This window comes from Prionailurus viverrinus, chromosome B1 (assembly GCF_022837055.1).
Source record: "Prionailurus viverrinus isolate Anna chromosome B1, UM_Priviv_1.0, whole genome shotgun sequence".
In the NCBI taxonomy this organism is placed as follows: Eukaryota; Metazoa; Chordata; class Mammalia; order Carnivora; family Felidae; genus Prionailurus; species Prionailurus viverrinus.
In genome coordinates this window covers 185,687,525-185,706,497 of record NC_062564.1, presented here as the reverse complement: position 1 = coordinate 185,706,497, position 18,973 = coordinate 185,687,525, and the positions used below count along the sequence as shown (strand labels likewise).

The 18,973-nt window shown below is 45.1% G+C and overlaps 1 protein-coding gene and 1 long non-coding RNA gene across 5 annotated transcripts in view; both read left to right on the top strand.

Moving 5' to 3' along the window:
- Positions 1 to 5,313, top strand: part of SLC34A2 (solute carrier family 34 member 2) — a 46,457-nt gene extending 41,144 nt beyond the window's left edge. For 3 of the 4 annotated variants that reach the window (XM_047857135.1, XM_047857133.1, XM_047857134.1), the window contains exon 13: positions 1,706 to 4,685. In XM_047857135.1, the coding sequence (XP_047713091.1) occupies positions 1,706 to 2,332 (627 nt within the window). In that variant the 3' untranslated portion in view covers positions 2,333 to 4,685. Of the gene's footprint in view, positions 1 to 1,705; positions 4,686 to 4,954 lie in introns of those variants that run through there. The other variant, XR_007151759.1, reaches the window with a different exon arrangement.
- A 972-nt stretch (positions 5,314 to 6,285) lies between these two features.
- LOC125164427 (uncharacterized) lies at positions 6,286 to 17,947 on the top strand. The gene is made up of 4 exons (XR_007151760.1): positions 6,286 to 6,405; positions 7,669 to 7,735; positions 8,490 to 8,631; positions 17,395 to 17,947. It is a non-coding gene; the product is annotated as an uncharacterized LOC125164427 (long non-coding RNA).
- Positions 17,948 to 18,973: the final 1,026 nt, after the last annotated feature.

The following is an 18,973-nucleotide window of genomic DNA, read 5'->3' as shown; positions in this document are numbered from 1 at the left end:
GCGCGGTAACCACTTTGATGGAGATGGAAAGGGTATTCAAGGAGCATAGAGACACCACTTCCCATCTCCTCGCCCCCCTCTTGGGGGACTCTGCCTGGATATTAGGAGGTGACCTCTGTTCTGGACCTGGAATCGAGAAGAATCAGGAGGACCTGCCTTGCCCCGATCGACTAAGTGATCTTGGGCAAGAAGACCTTTGGCATTTGAATTCTTGTCCCGCCTTTACACGCTAAATGACCTTAGACAGGTGACCTGAACTTTGAACATCAATTCCCTCATCTGAAAACTGTGAACCAGATCTCACTAAGATTATTCTAAGGATCTGATGAGGCTCTGTCTAAAGCCAGGCTGTCCAACAGAAATCTGAGTGTAGAATATCAATTTGAGCCGCCCACGTAATTTGAAATTTTCAGGAGCCGCATTTTTTTTCAATATATGAAATTTATCGTCAAATTGCTTTCCATACAACACCCAGTGCTCATCCCAAAAGGTGCCCTCCTCAATAGAGCCGCATTTTTAAATTTTTTTTTTTTCAACGTTTATTTATTTTGGGACAGAGAGAGACAGAGCATGAGCGGGGGAGGGGCAGAGAGAGAGGGAGACACAGAATCGGAAGCAGGCTCCAGGCTCCGAGCCATCAGCCCAGAGCCCGGCGCGAGGCTCGAACTCACGGACCGCGAGATCGTGACCTGGCTGAAGTCGGACGCTTAACCGACTGCGCCACCCAGGCGCCCCAAGAGCCGCATTTTTTTAAAGCAAAACGGGGACATCAATTTTAATAATATATTTGATTTAACTCCTTATCATTGCACATGTAATTGATTTAAAAATTGGTGATGTTTTATATTTTTTGATTAAGATTTTGAAATCAACTCTGTATTTTACACTGACAGCACATCTCAACGTGGGCGAGCCACGTCTCAAGTGCTCATTTGCCACACGTGGCTGGTGGCTAACGTATTGGACAGGCAGGTCCAAAGCCCCTAGCGTGATGCCTGGGCACACAGGAAAGTGGCCAAGTGTGTGTGGCCTCTGGAGCCAGGCTACTTGGGTGTGAATCCCACCTCTACCATCTCCAACCCGTGTGACTTTGGGAAGAGTCAAAGCTCTTCCTCAATCGCCTCCTCCATCAAATAGAGATAATGATGGTTTGCCATGTCATGGGCTATTTTTTTGAGGATTGTGGTAATCCACATCAAGTGCTTAGAACGGTTGCCTCCTACATTTAGGAGGCACTAAAATCAGCTGCTGGTGCTATTATTTTTATTAACTGTAATCATCTCTCTCCCCTCCATAGAATGGGGCCATTGAGCCAAGGAAGCCAGCTCTCCAGCAAGCCTCTCCTTTGGCCGCACCAGCTCTTAACTGCTCAGCTGGAAACAGCAGGGTCAAGACCTTGGGTAGCGGCAGGCATATTAATGAAGTTCATTATTAGATTTGGCCTTCAGGAGTTGAGGTCCTGAAAACAGATTCATTTGGTCACCTCCCTTGCGCTCCCCCGACACTCACACACACACACACACACACACACACACACGCGGTCCTCAGGTAATGCTGGCCCCTTTCTGAATAGCCCTGTGAGGACAGGGAAGACCCCTGACTCAGGATGGCTGCTAGATGACCCTTCCCTCCCCCCCCCCCCCCCCCCCCACCGAACTCCACCGCGCACAACACCCATGCACCTGTCCAACCTCTTGTGTTTCAGATCGCCCTGTGCCACTTTTTCTTCAACATCTCGGGCATCCTGCTGTGGTACCCAATCCCATTCACCCGCCTGCCCATCCGCCTGGCCAAGGGGCTGGGCAACATCTCCGCCAAGTACCGCTGGTTTGCCATCTTCTACCTGATCTTCTTCTTCTTCCTGACCCCGCTGGCCGTGTTTGGCCTCTCGCTGGCGGGCTGGCCGGTGCTGGTGGGCGTGGGGGCGCCCATCATCCTCGTGATCCTCCTGGTGGTGGTCCTCAGGTTCCTGCAGTCCCGCTACCCGCGCATCCTGCCCAGAAAGCTCCAGAGCTGGGACTTCCTGCCGCTGTGGATGCACTCGCTGAAGCCCTGGGACGAACTGATCTTCCTGCTCACCGGCTGTTGCCAGACGCGCTGCTGCTTCTGCTGCCGGGTCTGCTGCCGCGCCTGCTGCCTGCTGTGCGGCTGCCCGGCCTGCTGCCGCTGCAGCGGGTGCTGCCGGATCCTGGAGGAGGAGCAGGATACGCCCATCAAGGCCCCCAAGGCCTTTGATAACATGGCCATGAGCACAGAGGCCCAGGACGGCGTCCCCAGGTCTCAGGTGGATGGCCCGGACACAGAGGTCACCTCCAGCAGCACAGCCTTGTAGGGGCTTCCTGGAGGTGGGAAGGGGAGCCACCTCCCCCATGGCTCCGCGGGCCCTTCTCTGCCCGGCCGGGACGCCTTCCCTGCTGAGAAGTGGAGTTGACATCAGCCCCCACCCTGACCCCCTTTGTCCCGGTGTATCAGCCCGCACAGTGGCTTCATCTCAGCCCGCCCCCCTCCCCCCTCCCCACCGCACCCGCCTCCCCCCAAACTGGGCTCCCGCTCGCGGGAACTGGCAGAGCAACCCCAAAAGACGATGAAAGACAATGGCTGGAGACGGTCACACTCGCCCACCCCCTGCAACAGCAGGGTGGGTCCACACGACCTACTTTCAGACTCAAACCATCTTCTTCCAAAGGAAGAGCCTCGAGGGAAGGGATTGACGGAAGGTTCTCAAAGATGCCTATGTTAAGTGTATGTTATTGCGGTTAAGCTCAGACAGCTCTCTCTTTTACCAAAGACTTGCTTCAGCCAAGATCAGTCGCCCCCGGGGGTCCTTGGCCCAGACCGGACCCATGTGGAGGGGGAAATAGTGTCATTGTTTGGAGACTTGAAGACCACAGGGGTGCGTCTTTCCCCTTCGCGGAGCTCCCCAAACTCCTTGTTAGGGGGACCTCACCTGGGCAGTTCTGGCCGATCTGAGCTTCCCTGCTGTGTCCTTGTCCGAGTTTTCAGGGCGGGAGCTGCATCTGAGCTACCGAGAGAGAGGTTCGGGGTGCACTTTGGCCCACCTGTTGGCTCCACCTTTCTGAGAAGAGAGTGTTCTGTTCCTGAGCTGAGCAGTTGGAGGATGAGCCAGGGAATGGCGAGACCTGGAGGGGCTGGGGTGGGGAGACGGTTTGTCTGCTAAAAGGACCTAGGGCTCTTCTTGATTTGGCTACTTTGGAAGCCAAATTGACAGTTGCGGCCAAAGCCTAGCGCCGCTCTCTTGGTCTGATAAAATCATCCCCGATGAGTCTTCTGGAGGAAGATAAGGCGGCCCCTCTGCGTCGCTGAGTCCATTCATCCATCCAAGCCAGAAACGCTTTCCAAAACTTCTCTCACGTTCCCATAGATAGGTGAGCTTTGACTTTTCTGCCCTCTCTCCCTGCCTGTGGAGATCCCCACTTTTCTCAGAGGGCAGAAACCAGGCGTGGCTGGACTTCCCACAGAACAGTGGTCATCAGGTAGAAGTAGAGGTCCGTGCGTGGCTGTGGGTCCGAGGGGTGTCCTCTCTCTTGCCTCAGATACCTTCTCTGTGCCTTCCAGAGCGGCCTCTTGTGTTTATACCTCCTCCCTCCGCTGCTTCTCACCCTGAGCAATCCCAGGCCACCCCGGAGAGGGAGAGAGCTTCAACGGAGTCTGGGGAAGGGGATTCAGTGCAGCCACACTCCAAGACCCGGTTCGCCCCCCTCTTGGCTTATTCTTCTCTTAGCAGGTCGGGATACCAGACTGAGCCCTCCCCTGACCCTTACCCATGTAGATACTGGTTCCGAGACAGAACCATTTATACTCTGTATTTATAGTCGCACGGGTGCACAGCATTTTTCATAAGTTATATAGGTGGTAGTGTGATTTGTGTTTTATAGTGCTCTCATTGGGAAATGAGGCCGGGTTCTACTATGAAATATAAAGAAAGAGCACCTTTGTATATTTTATACCGCCGTCTTTTCAACGTGTTTCTGTAGCTGCGCACATGCCACACCCCCTGTAAATATGTAAGTGAAACCTGGGCAGGGCTGTGGCCCTCTTTGCACACCGATTTTTTTTTTTTAATTGGATCCTTGTACCAGCCTTGATTTGTTTTTTTTTTTTTTTTTTTTTTACTGGTTGTGGGAAGAGAGCAATAAAGGAGACAATCAAACCCCAAAGGAGTGCGCTGTTTTCAATTACAGAGAAACAGAGGCTTCCTGGATCTAGTTCCTGAAAATGTGGGGTCTCTTTCCTCAGTTAACATCACTACCCACCTCCCCATCACCAGGTAATTTGTAGGGTCCCTTGTTCAGGAAGCAGAGGGAAAAGGCCATTATAAGGTACTAAATATAAAGCTTTCCTTCAATGGTCTCTCTCTTGACTTAGGGCTTTTTAAAATGTTGCTGTGTAGTGCTATCTTTTTTTTCTTTTTGCAATTGCTTTATTTCACTTAGCATAATGCCCTCAAGTTCATCCATGTTGTAGCGTATGTCAGAATTTCCCTCCGTTTTTTTTTTTTTTAATATAATTTATTGTCAAGTTGGCTAACGTACATTGTATACAGCGTGCTCTTGGTCTTGGGGGTAGATTCCCATGATTCATCACTTACATGCAACACCCAGTGCTCCTCCCAACAAGTGCCCTCCTCAATGCCCATCACCCGTTTTCACCTCTCCCCTGCCCCCCACCCCATCAACCCCTCAGTTTGTTCTGTTTCGTGTAGCGCTATGCTAAGTTACAGTTTAAATAAATTTAAATTGTTAGCATCAATTTTATGGTTCATCCTTACGTTATGCAATGTCAGTTTTAAATGTAAACATAAGAGCTTCTAACTCACATGGGGGACTGCTGAAATTACACAACTCCTATTTTGTAGCGCATACATGTGTCGTCTGTCCTGCCACAACAGCAAGAATGATGCATAAAACTCATTTTTCCTGTCTCTTCTTGACAGATGCACATTCTGCCAATACCGTACCTTACTGATGAGTAAGGAGGCAGTGAAAAGAAGAGACGTACGAGGAGCTGACCTTTCCTTCTATCTCATCACTCCAGCCTAAGTGGGCGGCTAACACAGGCAAGTAACACGAGTGAAAAAGGTGGAGGTGGGGTTCCTCAGTCCTTTCTTTTGCTGTGTTCGAAGAAAGTTCTGGTTTGAATGGGAAGCAGGTCCTCCCGAGGCTGTCAGTACCCCCGGGTACTCGGTTGCAGATATCACGCACCTGTAGTTGACATTGAGCCTTGCTGCCCTTAGGCTTGCTGTGGATCTACCAGAGTTCTGTCTTCCTGGGGCACGGCCAATACTCTGTGTTAGTGGGGTGCGGGGGACCGTGGACACGTGTCCTGCCCATCCCGCTCACTCCCGCGCTCCATTGCCCCATAGGACTTCGCTTACAAAATGAAGATTAAGATTTTCTTTTTTTTTCATTTTTTTTTTCAACGTTTATTTATTTTTCGGACAGAGACAGAGCATGAACGGGGGAGGGGCAGAGAGAGAGGGAGACACAGAATCGGAAACAGGCTCCAGGCTCTGAGCCATCAGCCCAGAGCCTGACGCGGGGCTCGAACTCACGGACCGCGAGATCGTGACCTGGCTGAAGTCGGACGCTTAACCGACTGCGCCACCCAGGCGCCCCAAGATTAAGATTTTCAGGACCCTGATGGCAGAGTATTTCCCTTCTCAGTGTGGGGTGCCATGTGACTGCATGCTCGCAAAGCTGGCCATGCTCACCACCCCATGCCAGTCACGGTGTTCAGAGAAAGTTGATTTAAATTAAGAAATGTGTGCAGAAGGACTATAAATTGGTAGCATCTCTCTAGGACAGCTGGAGCACGGGCAGAGAGCTGAGTTGGTGCTAGAGAGTGACAATAAATTCAGGGTTGGGATTGCTTGGGGAGCTGGGTCCCACTCCGGTCTACGTCATTTACTAGCTAAACTGTTAACATTCCTCAATGTCAGTGTCCTCACTTGGACTATGGGGACGGTAACGCATGGCTTCTTAAGATGATTAAAACTAGGTAACGTATGTAAATATTTAGCCCACGGTTGGTTACTGTGTTTGGTATATACAGTCATGCCTCCAACTATAAGGGACGTAACATGATAGCTGTACCAGATCCACTTCTGATGCTTGTGTGCATTTTCCTCCTCTGAGTGTTTCCACAGTGAAATGCCAAGCCACAAAAGCTGCTATCGACCCAAGACACAGAGGCCAGAACGGGCCTTGGATTCATTATCAGGATGAGGTGGACAGGTGTCATGTGACTCACTTCCAAATGGACCTGAGCCACTTGGAAGACTACACTAAGAGTCTGCAGCCAGGAGACAGGATGCAAAGAGCACTTAGCATTTCGGAAACCGTTTGCTGTTTTCTATGGAGAGGCTCCCTTCCTAGTCCCAACCAGGTTTTGACATTATTTTTGTCTAAGGTTAAATATCCAATAGGTGTAGAGAGTTCACAAGTTGCCCTTGTCATTGGCTCCAGCCTTCCCCATACTCCTCCCGTCTGGTTTTCCAGAAACAACCTTTCCCACTCCTTGGACGCTCTCTTCTGGTATTTTGGTCCATAACCATCAGATGATTGTAATGGGTTTTCTTTATGTATCTATTCACCTGTTCTTTACTAAATGAGGTTTATCTAACACTCCCCCCACCACCACCTATTTTCAAAATCAGTAGTCAATATTCACATTATTACGATTAATATGATTTACAGTATTATGATCATGCAGAACATTATTTTCTTTCTTTAATTTCTTTCATCAGTGATGTCATAAATATTTTTTTCCCAATTGCTTCAAAGCGTGTGACAACCTTTTGGTTTCTTTCTTTATCTTTATCTTTTTTTTTTCTTTTTTTTTTTTTTTTTTTAACCCTTATCCTCTTGATCCAGTATAGAAGAGTGTTTTGTCTGCTTTTTGAATAGTTGTCTGTCATCTGTAGTTTGCCATGCTCTTTGGATTGAAACCCTGTTTTCTCAAGTTCATATTTTATTATTTTACTCTCTAGTTTGCGTGAATTACCCGAGAAAGGGTACAAAGGAAATGAAATTTTTGTGTCCATGCATGTATGGAAGTTTACTTTATCCTCACAGCCCAAGAAAGCCCATCCCAAATTACTGGGCTATAGTGTGAGCAAATAAAATGGTGGTCATTTATAAGGCACTAAGTTTTGATGTTGTTTGTTACACAGCACTAGATAACTGATACAGAACCAACTGTTCAAAGCACAGCATTTTACTTAAGTCTAATGTTTTCTCCTGCATCACATTTCCTACCACCTGTCCTTCTGATCATCACTTCTTTGGCTTAATTCCTTGAGAGAATAAATCTCCTGTTGCCTAGAGTGGTCGGAGCAGATCTACAGGTCCGCCAGGGTGCATTATTTAATTTTTAGTTTCAGCTTAATGTCACTGGTGTGTCATATTAGCAGAAAAAATCATCCTCAGGTACTGGCTAATGTATGGCCTGTGAATAGAGTATAAATTACACCTGTCGGCTAGTAAAATTACGCCTTTGCATTTGGCTCAATTTAATTACATAAGCTCCAAAGGGGATCTGGGATCTGCTGGTGATATTGAGGTTGCAGTTTTACATTCTAAAGAAGGCTTGACTGAAGTCTTAGGGAGTCAGTAAATAATAAAATAACGTTTTTTTATTTCCTTACAGAATTTGGAATCGATTGAAAAATTTGGAATCAATTGAAAAAGAAGACATAGAAGACTAACTAATGGAGGTGAAAATATCCATTTTATTACTAGGGAGGCTTTTATCTCTTCAGGGGTGGGAGAAAGCTTCTTAACATTCCACTATTGAATTGAACCAATTGCTTAGCCAGTCACAGGCAGAATACTGCAGGCCTCCCCAATGCGGCAAAGAGAGCCCTGAGATTACTACCACAGCTGACCAAACTGAATGGGACCCTGTGTGTTCTAAAGCTGAGCATGGTCCATTTCTTCTCCCAGACTGACCCATCAGATAACTGGGAGGCCCAGATTGTGACTGCCATGGAGGTTCCAGGGCAGTTGAGGGTCCCCACTAACACCATAGATGGAGTTGGAAGGCCACCTTCCACAACTAACAGCGCTTGAGACCCCTAGATAGGTGTTTTCCTATGCATCACCTCATTGACTGTCACTGGAGCCTTAAGAGACAGGAGTTATTTATGCACATTTAGTGAAGCAGATTCAGAGAACTTAGCTGGTGGTTCAGGATGATAGGTTTGAATACAGAGCCCAGTGTCCCATCTGATGAACCATGCTGCCTTGTGACTCAATGATCTCCAGATTATAGGACAGGTTATAGTTATATTGGAGTTGAAGTATCAAGCCATTGTGGAATGAAGAAGCTTAGAGAGAGGAGGTGGGACAGTCTAGAAATAAGGAATAAAGGGTCTGGGACTCAAGTCTTATCCAAGGCGATAAACATGTGCTGAATATGTACCACTTTCTGTATCAACCTCCCAAGGCCAAACTCCCTCGTCCTCACAGGTGCCCTGGGTTTGGCTCCCCACCACCCAGTGAAGTATGTGTGGGACACAACCCAAATCAAAGCCAACAAGTCACTGCCCAAACATCCAGGGCCGAGGGAAAAGGAGCAACATGTTCTCACCACACGCCACTTCAGAACCAGGTGAGAACCTTGAGATTTACTGGTGGGGGGGAGAAAGTCTCACTTTTCTTCCCTCTGAAGTTTTAGTCCCGAGTAGCCAACAGGGAAGCTTTACTCAGAGAACCATTTGCACCCCTTGCCATGATCTTACCCGTGGCCTCCGCCGTTCTGTCTGGAAAGAGGGAAGCTTGTTCCTCCCTTGATCTTCCTAACACCCTCACTTTTGCTCCCCAAGATAAAAGGAAGATACTAAGAATCTAGGTGTGGTGGAAGGAAGACATCTTTTCTTTAAAAACACACAAACAAAACAGAGCAGGAAGTTTGGGCAGAAGCAAGCTTAGTTGGTGACAGACCAGGCTGATGCTATGGAATGTTGGCTGTGACCGTTGGCTCCTGCTCCCCGCCACTTCCACCTGTTTCTGTCTCAACATCAATCCAACATGGGCATGCTGCCTCTCTTACTCAGGTCTAGTGAGGAAGCGTCAACGAGCCCCTCAGAGTAAGACGGGAGCACTCTGCAACTGGGGACTTGATCAGGTGCTACCTGACTTGTGTCTCAGAAAAAGTGGCGGTGGCAGCAGACAAAAAGGCTGCATTTGAGAAACAACTCCACTCCACGCTGACAGCCAGTTGAATGATGTCCAAGATGGCTCCTTCACATAGCTGCCGGCTGGGAGCTCAGCTGGAACTGTCGACCAGGCGCCTTGGTTCTCTTTCATGTGGCCGCTGCATGCAGTATAGGCTTCACAGAGCATGGCGACTGGATTAAAAAAGGGAGTGTACCAAGAGTGAGAAAGAGGCTGTGAGGCTCTTGAAGCTTAGCTTCAGAAGTTACACAGCATCACGTTTGCCGCATTCCATTGGTCAAAGCAAGGGCAGTCCCAATTAAGGGGGGACGAATAGACTCCGCCAGTCCACAGGAAGAATGGCAGAGAATTTGTAGCCATCTTTAACCACCACACTAAATTTGTGACTTAAAGTGACCCTAAGGCTTTTATTTTTTTTTTCACCTGAGAGTGACTAGAAAAATTCTGAATTTTTATGAGGAAGCAAAGAACTTCCCACTGAAAAACTTTAATAGACCAGAGAGAAGGGGGGCCTGGGCGGCTCAGTCGGTTAAGCTTCTAACTTCGGCTCTGTGTCTTCCTCTCTCTCTCTCTGCCCCTCCCCTGCTCATGCTCTGTCTCCTTCTGTTCTCAAAAATAAACATTAAAAAAAAAAGAACAGAGAGAAAAGAAATAAAGTCGCATACTGTTTATATATAACTAGTCATATAAATTCAATTTTTCAGTTATAAGAATAACAAAATAATAGGATTGAAATACATACAACAACATACTGGAAATTTTGATAGAAGGAATTGATAAGTGGAAACGGTGCCATCCAAATTTTAAAAGAATTTTATCTTTTTATTTTGAAAAATTTCAAACATATAAAAAAGTAAACAGAAAAGCATAACGACCCCCCATGTACCTGTGCACCTAAGTTTCGACAGTTACCAACTCAGGGCCAGTAGTTTTCCACTTACACCAAAACCTACTTCCGCTTTCTCTATATTGCTTTGAAAACCAGGCTCAAAGATCCGATCATTTTATTCATAAATATTTCAACATGTCCTTGTAAAAGATAGGAATGCTTTAAAAAGCAGTCACACGGAAAGGGTGCCTGCGTGGCTCGGTTGGCTGAGCGTCCGACTTCAGCTCACGTCATGATCTCATGGCTCGTGAGTTTGAGCCCCACATCGGGCTCTGTGCTGACAGCTCAGAGCCTGGAGCCTGCTTCGGATTCTGTGTCTCTCTCTCTGTCTCTCTACCCCTCCCCCGCTCGTGCTCTGTCTCTCTCTGTCTCGAAAATAAACATTAAAAAGCCATTTTAAAAATACTCACATGGTGGGGCGCCTGGGTGGCTCAGTCGGTTGAGCAGCCGACTTCGGCTCAGGTCACGATCTCGTGGTCCGTGAGTTCGAGCCCCGCATCAGGCTCTGTGCTGACAGCTCGGAGCCTGGAGCCTGTTTTGGATTCTGTGTCTCCCTCTCTCTGACCCTCCCCCATTCATGCTCTGTCTCTCTCTGTCTTAAAAATAAATAAACGTTGGGGCGCCTGGGTGGCGCAGTCGGTTAAGCGTCCGACTTCAGCCAGGTCACGATCTCGCGGTCCGTGAGTTCGAGCCCCGCGTCAGGCTCTGGGCTGATGGCTCGGAGCCTGGAGCCTGTTTCCAATTCTGTGTCTCCCTCTCTCTCTGCCCCTCCCCCGTTCATGCTCTGTCTCTCTCTGTCCCAAAAATAAAAAAATAAATAAATAAATAAATAAATAAATAAATAAACGTTAAAAAAATTAAAAAAATAATAATAAAATAAAAAATAAAAAAATAAAAATACTCACATGGTGACAAATGTTAACAGATTTATAGTGATCATAGTTTCACAATACATACATTCAAATCATTAAGTTGTATACCTGAAGCTAATATAATGTTATGTTAGTTATATCTCAATAAAATTAAAAAAAAAACATACCCAAATACCATTATCACATGTAAAAAAAAAAAAAATTAACAAGAATTCCTTAAAAGTAGTTGGACATTTTAATACATTTTTATTGGACAGGTCTAGCAGGCAGAAATGAATGAAGATATAAAACTGCATTGCCCAGTATCGCAGAGATGTAACTGTGTGTGGCTGCTGAGTATTTGAAATGTGGCTAGTGGAACTGGGAAACTGAATTTTTAATTGGATTTAATTTTACTTAATTTTAATGTAACTTTTAAAAATGATACTTGATTCACTATTGGCAAATTTTTAAGGATGTTGAGAACAACACAAGTATGTGAATCTATTTTTTCAACTGTAAATTTTATGGAATCTAAACATAGATCAAGTGTTCCTGATGACAGCTTAGCATCCGAATTGAGATGTGCTGTAAATATAAAGGGTACATTGACTTGAAGACTGAGTCGAGAAAAATATAAAATATTTCATTAAGATACTTTATATTGACTACATGTTGAAATGATAATATTTTGGATATAGGGAGCTACATAAATATGCTAATTAAAATTAATTTCACCTATTTCTTTTTACTTTTGAACACGGCTGCTAGAAAATTTTAAATCCCATATGTTTTCTACAGTATATTTCTATTGAATAGCATTGGGATAGAAAGTCTGAATGATATAATCAATAAAGTCAATTTAATAGATTAATATTGTATTCCCTTTTTCTACAAACATAACACTTTTCTAGGACTTATAGGTCACTTTGAAAGTGATTATATATTGTTCAACAAAGAAAATTTCAATAAATTCCCCAAAGCACAAATTATTCAGAGCACTCTCTAATTTAATAACACAACTATAATCAACAAGACTCAGCCCTATGAAAATAACAGAAAAAATTTTTTTCATTGCAAAGTAGAAGTAAACAGTCTTAGATTTTTATTTATTATTATTATTACTTGTGAGAGAGAGAGAGAGACAGACAGACAGACAGAGCACAAGTGGGAAAGGGGCAGAGAGGGAGACACAGGATCTGAAGCAGGCTCCAGGCTCTGAGCTGTCAGCACAGAGCCTGACGCAGGGCTCGAACTCACGGAGTGTGAGATCATGACCTGAGCCGAAGTTGGCGCTCAACCGACTAAGCCACCCAGGTGCCCCAACAGTCTTAGATTTTTAAAAAACAATAAAATAGGTAATGTTTTGCTAATATAAAGAAAAAATGTGAAAAAACCCCACAAACATCCAGTATTAGATACATAAAAACAGCCCACATTTACTGAATATTTCCATGTTCTAGCCATTATGCTAAGCACCTTACCTGCCCTCTTTCACCTCCATGTTTCCTTGTGAGGTACAAAGTTCTATTATCTCTATTTTTCATTTTCTCCATGTCAGGAGCCAACAACTTATCTAAGGAAGCTCCTCATAGGGAAAATGGAGATTTGAACTCAGGTCCACTGGACCTTAGGTCCTGCCATTTTAAATTTCTCCATTTGTACTGAGAAGTGGAGAAAATTACAGATACAAAAATTTTTAAATTCTGTGTGCAACTCAGCAACACATTTGAAAATCCTCACAAAAAGTATGATTCTCCAGTAAAATGTAAATTACCAAACTTGAATCAAGAAATGGATAATAATTTTTTTTATTTTTTTTAAGAAATGGATAATAATCTAAACAATCCAATAATATGAAGGAAAAGTTGATTGCCTTCACAAAAATGCTGGGCTGTGATTATAAGAGAAAACTCTTTTAAAAAAAGACTTTCAAAGAATAGATAATTCTCATGATAAAGAGCTTATTCTAGGACAAGGGACCGGCCACTATGGATATGTGTCACAATTCAGTTTATAAGGCTTACAGAAACAAAGTTTTTTAAAAAAAAGTATAGATGCCTTTTACTTATGTCTATTAAAACAAAAATGTTAAATAAAAATTCCAGTAAATAAGCCCAGTAGTAAATGAAGTATCGAGTGATGTTACATCAGAAATATAAGGAAGGTTTTATATGAAAAATCTACTCATAAAATTCACATCACTGTCTTCTTGAAAGATACTGTTGAAAACTTTGATAAATTTCAATGTCCATTTCTGATTTATTTTCAAATAGTAAACTTTGATTTTAAAAAATATGCTTTCTTGGGAATGCAAGCTGGTGCAGCCACTCTGGAAAGCAGTATGGAGGTTCCTCAAAAAACTAAAAATAGAACTACCCTACGACCCAGCAATTGCACTACTAGGCATTTATCCAAGCGATACAGGTGTGCTGTTTCGAAGGGACACATGCACCCCCATGTTTATAGCAGCACTATCAACAATAGCCAAAGTATGGAAAGAGCCCAAATGTCCACTGATGGATGAGTGGATAAAGATGATGTGGTATATATATACAATGGAGTATTACTCGGCAATCAAAAAGAATGAAATCTGGCCATTTGCAACTATGTGGATGGAACTGGAGGGTATTATGCTAAGTGAAATTAGTCAGTCAGAGAAAGACAAAAATCATATGACTTCACTCATATGAGGACTTTAAGAGACAAAACATAAACATAAGGGAAGGGAAACAAAAATAATACAAAAACAGGGCGGGGGACAGAACAGAGGAGACTCATAAATATGGAGAACGAACTGAGGGTTACTGGAGGGGTTGTGGGAGGGGAGATGGGCTAAATGGGTAAGGGGCACTAAGGAATCTACTCCTGAAATCATTATTGCACTATATGCTAACTAATTTGGATGTAAGTTAAAAGGAAAAGAAAAAGAAAACCTAAAATGGTCAGAAAATTTAAAAAAAAATAAATTAAAACAATACGCTTTCTTTTTCATGGTAAAAAACTCTGTCTCAACACCCAACATCTGACTGGTATAAACGAGAGTCGACATCATACTTAAAAGTGACACAGTAAAGGCACTCCCATTAAAATCAGGAGAAAGACAGATTCAAGTTACTGCCACAATTATTTACCATTATTCCAGAAGTTTTAGCCATTCCTAAATAATGCAAGAGGAAAAAAATTCCCATTTACAATAGTACCAACGTTCTTAGCTATCCAGGAATAAACCTGGGAAGAAATGTGAAAAGAGAAGGAATCAAAATTAATGTTTATTTATTTTTGAGAGAGAGAGAGAGAGAGAGAGAGGTAGAGAGAGAGCGCACCTGAGCATGGGAGGGACAGAGAGATTGGGAGACACAGAATCCAAAGCAGACTCCAGGCTCTGAGCTGTCAGCACAGAGCCCAATGCGGGCTGGAACCCACACACTGCGAGATCATGACCTGACCTGGAGTCTGTCACCTAATCGGCTGAGCCACCCAGGTGCCCCAGGAATCAAAATGATATATACCATATAATCTTTACTAAATTTTAGTAGAGACAGTGAGCAACTTTTTAAATAGTTTCTTAAACTTTCGATTTAGCATCAGCTAAATTTTACAATCAGGAAAAGGTAAATAACAACGAAGATAAAAGTTCCTAGAGAGAGAGAGAGAGAGAGAGAGAGAGCGCGGGCCCGAGAAGGAACTGTGGGAAGTTTGTGGTGTCGGGAGGGGAATGTTGGGAAAGGAATGACTTGAAACCAAGGTGCACACCCTCCTCTTTCAAGGACTTCTTAGAAAATCCTACTTCCTGGAATATGTCTCTGTTCATCCAGAGATGAAGGTGACTGTCTCTCAGTATATTGCAGATCAAATTCCTCAGTGAGTCAGGCTGAAACCTGCCGGCAATTAGACGGCTATAAAAGCAGAGGACAGCATGCGGCGTGATAACATTTTCCCAACTGGGTGAAGTCCTCAATCCCAGAAAGCAAGATGATGGGCTTCTGGGCCCTAAGCCTTCTCATGGCTTAGTGAGACCTGGTCCCAGCCCAGGGCAAGAATGAGTCTCTTCTGGCCAACTTTATTTTTTACTTCTGGTTTCCTAGTGTCAATTTGGAGACAGGGAAAAAGAGATTGTGTGTGTGTGTGTGTGTGTGTGTGTGTGTGTGTGCGTGTTTACGTGTGAGTGTATACAAAAAGTCACTACATTTTCCAGACATTTCCTTTAAAATTCACCCTCTTTTGGGGGGAGGAGCCAAGATGGCGGAACAGCATGGAAGGTTATTTTGGGTCTCACTTCCATGAAATAAAATTCACCCTCTGTCCAGGGTAACAGGAACTCTCGCTCACTCCCGTTAACTTCTTCTTCTTTGTTTTTTTTTTAATGTTTATTTATTTTCAGAGAGAGAAAGAAAGTGCAAGTGGGGGAGGGGCAAAGAGAGAGAGGGAGAAAGAGAATCCCAAGGAGGCTCTGCACTGTCAGTGCACAGCCCGATGCAGGGCTTGAACTCACGAACTATGAGATCGTACCCTGAGCTGAAATCAAGAGTAGAACGCTTCACTGACTGAGCCACCTAGGCGCCCCGCTCCTGTTAACTTCCGAGGGTCTCTTGGAGGGCTTGCACCTCTGGTCGTGATGGGTTGTCCTTGTCTTTCCCTGAACTGCACCTTCTGTCTCCTATCCAAAACTCCTGCTCAGCGCATCACTGCTTACTAATTTGGTGCCACCTTACCCTTTCATTTATGTCTCCAAAGCGCCAAGACCAGCTGTTTAAGGTCCCAGGCTTTCCTGAAAATGTGAAAATGCCATTGGGTGGACAGTGAAAGAAGAAAAACTTTAATCTCAATTCCGTCCCTGAACCACATAGGATCACCTGGAGGGCCTTCTGGTCCGGCTTTCTCCTTGGCTTACCCCCCTGGGGCTCAGCCAGCTCCTTCCTCGCAGACCTCAGTCTCCATTCATTTCTCCTTCCCCCTAAAGCCAGGGACCTCCAACTCCCTCTGCCCGCGGTGTCCATAGAGGAAGCCCCCAATCAATGAACACCTTAGCAAGCCAAGGCGGGCACGCTCGACCTTCACCGGGCAGAATGGTGCAGCTCTTTTTTCAACATTGCAGTGTCCAGGCTAGGCCTTGGCATAAACATAATGTTCTTCTCCACAGAAAGCGGTCCCCTGCAGTCCCTTATTTCTTGGATGACTTCTGTGGGTTGCTTACTGCAGGAATGTTTTCAACTCTGCAGGACCAGTCCAAAGAATAGCACCAGACCCCGTGCCCGTGATGACAATTCAGTGGGGTGAAGTCCTGGAATCTGCATGTTTAGAAAATCCCCCAAGTAACTCTGATGCAGATGATCCTCAAATCATATTTATAAGACCTCTGCCGGGGGGGCCTGGGTGGCTCAGTCAGTTAAGAGTCCGACTCTTGATTTCGGCTGAGGTTGTGATCTCTCAGTCTGTGCATTCAAGCCCCGCGTCAGGCTCTGTGCTGACAGTGCAGAGCCTGCTTGGGATTCTCTCCCTCCCTCCCTCTCTCTCTCTCTCTGCCTCTCCCCTGCTTGTACTCTCTCTCTCTCTCAAAATAAATAAGTAAACTTAAAAAAAAAAGTTTATAAGATCTCTGCCCCCAGCAAAGTACAAAAATGAAGACTCTTTTTAAACACAACTTGCTAGACCTTCTCATCTTCCTTCCTTCACTCCCTCCCTTCCCTCCTCTCCTCTTCCTCCTCCTCCTTCCCTTGTCTACACACACCAATGTTAGTCATTTCTGGGTGAAAAGAAATATAGATAAAGAAAATTATGTGCAATTATATATGCTATATATTTATTTCTATTATGTATTTATAATTATATAGTCACATATAAGAATTTGTTAACATGATAAAATACGTGTATATTTATCCCTCCACCTAATTTTTGACCTTAGGTTTACACTGTGTGGTCACAAGTAAGAAAATGCAATAAACAAAAGGAAACCTCAAATGACCCCCAGGAAGTGTGTCAACTGGGAAACTGAATTTGCCCCAGGAGTGTCCCCTTGCTCAAGCACAAGGCTTCGTCTCTTAATATCTTATCTAAGTCCCAAGTGACTGTCAGTGCTGACCAAGGACAGGAAGTTCTTATGACTCTGGTCTGCTGAGCTCTGAGCTTGGAAAGGGGAAAAAGTGCTCAAGGCGAGAGGTCACCTGCCTCGGATGTGCAGGGTAGGACCTAGATCATTTTTTTCCTCTTTCCCTCTCCACCTCCCACCTTCTTGCCCCGCTGGGTGTCTGGGGCCTCTGTGGCACCCTGGTGAGTGTGGTCCCTCTCCGATGCTCCAGCTTGAAGGCGTGACTCTGATCATGGTGCCCTCACCTGGGAAGCAGGAAAGGGGGCTAATAAACCTTTCTTCACAGGAGTGTTGGGAGAAGTGAATGAAAATGCTGTATCTTGCAAACCATATGCCAGTCGTTCAGGCAGTCATTTCTTCCTTCCACAGAACCTTAGGAAATTCTGCTGCGTCGGGAGGCGCCTTGGGCACCCGATGCACGGACGACAGACGTGTGTTCCTACTTCCAAGAAGCTTCAACCATCCAGAGAGGGAGACGAAGTCAGCGCGGAAGCTTTGCTAGGGCAGGAGCCAGGCCAGACGGAGAGCTAACCCTGTCCCCTCCTTCAGGGCTCTGTGACCAGAGGCAAGTTATTTAACCTTGGTGACCCACGGCCTTCTATCTCAGGAATGGGAAGATGCCATTTTCACAGGGTTGTTGTAAGGATTAAATGAGATTTTCCCAAACCTCAGGTATTGGCACCTCCCCTTTAAAATGTTTGCTTCATCTCCCCGCAACGTGGGCAATCAGTTCATTCACATCACCACCCACTTTCGCTTCCTCCTAAGTGGCAATATCTGTGAAATCTCGGGTTTGGTGTGTGAGTCCTATTTTTTGGTTTCCTAATGGACACTAAAGCAAATGCACATGGCCACAGGCACATGAAAAGATGCTCTACGTCGCTCCTCATCAGGGAAATACAAATCAAAACCACACTCAGATATCACCTCACGCCAGAATGGCCAAAATGAACAAATCAGGAGACTATAGATGCTGGTGAGGATGTGGAGAAAGGGGAACCCTCTTGCACTGCTGGTGGGAATGCAAACTGGTGCAGCCGCTCTGGAAAGCAGTGTGGAGGTTCCTCAAAAAATTAGAAATAGACCTACCCTAGGACCCAGCAAGAGCACTGGTAGGAATTTACCCAAGGGATACAGGAGTGCTGATGCATAGGGGCACTTGTACCCCAGTGTTTATAGCAGCACTCTCAACAATAACCAAATTGTGGAAAGAGCCTAAATGTCCATCAACTGATGAATGGATAAAGAAATTGTGGTTTATATACACAAGGGAATACTAAATGGCAATGAGAAAGAATGAAATATGGCCCTTAGTAGCAACATGGATGGAACTGGAGAGTGTTATGTTAAGTGAAATAAACCATACAGAGAAAGACAGATACCATATGTTTTCACTCTTATGTGGATCCTGAGAAATTTAACAGAAGACCATGGGGGAGGGGAAGGAAAAAAAAAGTTAGAGAGGGAGGGACCCAAAGCATAAGAGACTCCTAAAAACTGAGAACAAACTGAGGGTTGATGGGGGGTGGGAGGGAGGGGAGGGTGGGTGATGGGTATTGAGGAGGGCTCCTTTTGGGATGAGCACTGGGTGTTGTATGGAAACCAATTGGACAATAAATTTCACATTAAAAAAAAAAAGTAAAAAAAAACCTAAAAACAAAAAAAGCAAATGCACAGCTGTTAATATTTTTAAAGTTCCTGTGGGTCAGAAACATTTCCTGTGCCCCCAGGGATACAAATACTACACTTAGGACAATATTGAGCTTCATAATTAAAGCCCCTAGCACGTTGTTTGGTGCGCAGTAAGGCTTAAATGCACACAATTCTGTGGATTCTGAGGAGGTGAGAGGACCCCGTGTCTTGGAGGTGGGGCGTGGGGGAGAGAACAGGGTGATATCTGAAATAGCACTAAAGGCTGAGCCCTCCGCCACCGGACACGGACAGCAAG